General features: G+C 39.8%; 1 protein-coding gene across 1 annotated transcript in view; it reads left to right on the top strand.

Moving 5' to 3' along the window:
* Nucleotides 1-341: 341 nt before the first annotated feature.
* The window catches only part of tspan13a (tetraspanin 13a), an 8874-nt gene continuing 4257 nt past the window's right edge, over nucleotides 342-4958 (top strand). The window contains exon 1 of the mRNA XM_055163366.1: nucleotides 342-416. Within this exon, the coding sequence (XP_055019341.1) occupies nucleotides 342-416 (75 nt within the window). The remainder of the gene's footprint in view (nucleotides 417-4958) is intronic.

The following is a 4958-nucleotide window of genomic DNA, read 5'->3' on the forward strand; positions in this document are numbered from 1 at the left end:
TGCTTTCTACTTCATTACCATTACAGTGCCTGCTTAATACTATTGGTCCCACATCTGCAATCAAAGCCTTCTCTATCCACACAGTAATGCAAAACCGACTGAAACGCTGGTCACATGACTAGGCTGGCATCACAATGTCACAACGTTATGACATCACGTGGGGGTAAAAACAAGGAAGTGGGGCACCGTGTCAGCCGATTTCGAGCCAAAGAAGATTGCAAGTGTGTGTTACAGGCCCTTTGATATTTGTTTAGAGTGCTCCCGTTCTTCTGTATTTGCTTTTGTGTGTGCGTGATGCGCTCGGTCCTCGAGCCCTGGACCCGGATGCGCGGGAGTACCAGATGCCAGACGGAGGCTGGCGTCGCAGATTGGCCGGTCACCCCTCCGCCCCCACCAATCCGCGAATGCCACCTGTGGTAGCGGGGGTTTAAAAAGGACAATCTTCCGCCTGCTCGAGGCGGCTGGATCACTTCGGCCAGCTCGCCCTTTTTGTTTGATTCTTTTGGTTGTCTCATTTTGTGTTTTGTTGCTGGCTGTTGCCTCTGTTAGTTCTTTGAGACACCTTTTTGTTCGCAGTACAACTTGAGTTAGATTTGTTACATTGTACTTAGTTTGGGCTCCTTAGTTTATTAGATTATTTTGTTTAATTCTCATTATTTTCTCCTCAAATGCCTGTTGTTTTTTTTTTTTGTTCTTTCCCTACACTGTATATAATAAATGCACTTTTTTTTGTTAAACCTTAAACATCCTGGTTTTATTGTTACTTCCCTTTCTCCCCTAGCAAAGGGGACGTAAGTGTGAAAACAGTCTTCTAGCTCTAGCATTGCTGTTTCTTATTTGTATAGGGTTTGTTTAAACTGTTTTCCGCAATAGTGTCACATGATCGATGTCACAAACCCAGCAAATCAGGAAGGCGTAAGTCACAGTGACGTGATCCAATAAGGACACAACTAGAGCTCTTACATCAGCGTATCAACGTTTTCAAGTGTCCACATAGTGCCGGAGTCATGGGAGCTCACGGGACCCGAGCCATTTTTTCAACAGATTAGTGTGAACGAACACTGCATCCACAACGAAAACGACTCAAATACTTACTAGTGTGGGGGAAAAAAATCCATTTTAAGTTGAAGTTGGGCAGTGAGACACTCCATCTAATAGACATACTTTAATTTCTGTGTCCATTGAACAATAGTAGGTGGAACTATGTTCCTTACCACTAGTAAAAGTAGATGTAACATGTACTGTTGGTCCTAGGTGAGTGAGTTTCTAGCATATAAGTCAAGCAAAAATGAAAGAGGGTCCATTGGGATATCTGATCTAATATTATCTTCAATCTTCTTGATACTTTCCCAAAATGTTCTTATTTTTGGACAGTCCCAAAAAATATGGCTATGGTCTCCCACCGTACCACACTCTCTCCAGCACTTGGTGGTGGTGGTAGTCTTAACCATAAATGTCTTTAACGAGGCTTCTGAAAAATCTGACTTTTGTTTTCCAATCCAACTGTCTCCAGTTTGGCTTCCAATCTCTTTGTGACAAAATAAGCACAAATGTTCCCATTGCTCATCCGCTAAAGTCACATTCATCTCAAGTTCCCAGTTTAAAACTGTTGGGCCAAGTGACTTTAAAACTGTAATGTGTTATTTATTACTTATTACCGTCATTTCAAAGTAATTTGTTACATTACAATATTACTGCATTTAAAATGTAAGGCATTACATTACTATTGCATTACTTTAAGTTACTCTCACCAAAATAACTGCGAAGATGCTGAACGTTTCGTCGACATTGTGGATTTTGTCAGGGAGAAAACTTACAAACATACAGCACTTCAGAATCACACTGCTAGAGATCCAACATTTATTTAAATTTGGCAGCTGAACACATTCTGTAGGCCACTGTACTGTACAAGAGACAGGAGTCCCTTAGCCAGTCAGGACGCAGCGGGAAGAACACAATACGTGTTCATACACTGTAAAAACAAAAAGAATGCAAAATTGTACAAAAAAAAATCCACGAAACAGAGAGACCACGAAAGGTGAAAGCGCGATAGAGCGAGGGACTGTAAACCAGGTCTAAACCAGAACTGACCCAGGTCTAAACCAGGTCTAAACAGGTCTAAACCAGGTCTAAACAGCGTAGAGTTCTCGGTCCTTTCGCCCAAGGTTAACTGACGTCTACACGGCCGCGTCTCCGCCGTTTCACTGCTGCTAATATCGCGGTGGTGATTTTAGCAAATTTCTATGAAGAAAAACCCACCACTTCAATCCAGGTTAAAAAAGCATTGTAACGCACGTTACTCACATTTGCACCGAGTAAAATATTACAATTTTTTCCCCTGTAATGCCGAACATTACTGCGTTACAGCAAAAAGCAACGCATTACAGAAATTCCTTACTTTTATAACGCGTTACTCCCAACACTGATGTTTAATATGACAAGCACCTTCTAACAAACCTCAGAACTACACAAGTGGTGGCGTCTATCCTCTTGATTTTAGAGGCCTTTGTCCAACTGGGTGTGAGGAACAAAAAACTAACCAAATCAATAGCTGTTATAAGGTTTTACAAGCGTTTTAATGACCGAGCATTACTGTCTGATTTGTATTATAGTGTTATTGGTTTTACTGCGAGCATTCCAGAACCAAATACAGCCTTGGACTTTTTAATGAAAAACATTTAATTACGTTACTGACAGACATGCCCCTTTTAAGAGCGTTAGGGCCAAGAATAAAAGTAATTAAAGACATTCATTCAAAGACACGTTCAGACTTCGATCAAAAAGTATCTTGTGCACTTCACAAATCTTGCCTCTCGACGACAGCTCTCGTCTGAACTTAAACACCAGAGAAACTTGCACTGTTGGATTTAAAGGGCATTTTTAAAAGGTATTTTCTTATCTGTGTCATAACGATCATCACAAATATATCTGGAGTTGTGTTTTGTTTCATTTGCACATCTTTAACACACAAATCCTACATATTTAGGCTGTGTTCATGTCTCAAACAGAAAATACACTCTTCAACCATGTGACAGTATGTGATAATACAGGAAGTGCTCTATACACCTTCACTTGAATCATGTGGATGATTTCAGCCCTGGAACTGGGACCTGTGTGAAGCTGACAAACGTAAACCTACACAAAAACTATGTCTATCTTTTCGGCTTCTTTTGTGCTGTTTTGTGCTGCAAAAAGTTTTATTTGTGCCGCTTTAAGTTTTGGAGACATTAATGATTCTTTTATAGGTCAAATTAGGGTCAACCAGCCCCCAGGAAACTTCAAAATGCTCTAAAACGTCCCAAAATAGTGTCAATTGTTTATGTTCCATTTGTGCTGTTTTGTGTTGCAGAAAGTTCAGTTTGTGCGATTACAAGTTCTTAAAATATTAGCAGTTTTATTTTGGGCTGATGAAGTCATCCAGCCCAACAAAATGTTAAATAGCCTCAAAACAGGCAGAAAATTATTTGAAATGTTTGTATTTCTGTTTGGTGCTGTGACCATTTTCATTTGTGCGAGTATATTTCTAAAATTATTAATCATGACATATGTGACGTCATTTCCGCTCAGTTGACGTCAGCGGCTTTAGCAAAACTAGTGAAGATGAACGATCTGAGGCGGCGGAAAAAGCAAAAAAACGTTTCGTATAATTTTCTGTTTGTTTTGAGGGTATTTAACATTTTGAGAGGCTGGAAGACATCATCTGCTAATATTTATATTTTCGGCTAATATCTTAAGATTATCTTGGCCTGATTCATCAGCCATTTTAACTTTGTAGTAACCGTTTGACCTCGCAGCATTAGATTTTGTTCGCTCAACGGTAGGCGGGTACTTTTTTCATTTAACCAATCGCTGCTATTTGGTCGCGACGTATTTAATGTGCTGCTAACAAGTCTAACTGGTAAATTCACCTTTTCCCAAATCCCGTAGGAAGAAGAAAAAGAAAGAAAAATTCTCTTTGTTCCGGCTTTAAATCCTTGATCTCGGGAATCGTTGCCAACACAGAATGTTTGGTTCTTCGCTCATTGGCTGGTGCCCAAACTCGCACTTCTGGGGTTTTTGCAAACCATCTACTGTATTCTGATTCCTGACCTAGTCACTGGAGAGAAATGAAATTGAGTGAAGGCACAAGGCGGCACCAGCCTGGCAAAAAGAACCATAATTGCACAAATGAAACTTTTTGCAGCACAAACGGAGCATAAATGATTGACACTGATTTGGAAGGAGCATTTTGAAGCTTCCTGGAGGCTGGTTGACCCTAATTTGACCTATAAATGAATCGTTAATATCTCTAAAACTAAAACAGCACAAACAAAACTTTTACAGCACAAATGAAGCCAAAAGGATATATCTAGTTTTTGTATAGATTTGCTTTTTGCTTTTGATGGGGGGGTCAACTTCACGCAGGTCCCAATTCCAGGGCTGAAATCATCTGCATGATTCTAGTGAAGGTGTCTGGAGCACTTCCTGTATTATTACATACTATCGCGAGGTGGAAGAGTGTATTTTCTGTTTGAGACATGAACACAGCCTAATTATACAGGATTTGTGTGTTAAAAAAATGAAACAAAACACAACTCCAGATAAATTTTGTGTTGGGGAGTAACTGAGTACATGTTCTGGAGTTACGTAATCAGAGTACAAATTATAACTGTATTCAGTTACAGTTACTGTTTCAGTGAGTGGTAATTGGATTACAGTTACTTTGTTGAAATACATGGATTACACAGCGGTATTTTCCAGTTTTTACATTTTGGGCTATATCCCCCTTTTTTTTTCTGTAAATCCACTCATTGCTGGAAACAGGTCTAAACCAGGTCTAAACAGGTCAAAACCAGGTCTAAAACCAGGTCTAAAACCAGGTCTAAAACCAGGTCTAAACTAGGTCAGGTCTAAAACCAGGTCTAAAACTAGGTCTAAAACCAGGTCTAAACTAGGTCTAAACCAGGTCTAAAAACCAG

Source organism: Boleophthalmus pectinirostris, unplaced genomic scaffold (assembly GCF_026225935.1).
Source record: "Boleophthalmus pectinirostris isolate CB_2022bp ecotype Guang Dong unplaced genomic scaffold, ASM2622593v1 HiC_scaffold_6, whole genome shotgun sequence".
Classification (NCBI taxonomy): domain Eukaryota; kingdom Metazoa; phylum Chordata; class Actinopteri; order Gobiiformes; family Gobiidae; genus Boleophthalmus; species Boleophthalmus pectinirostris.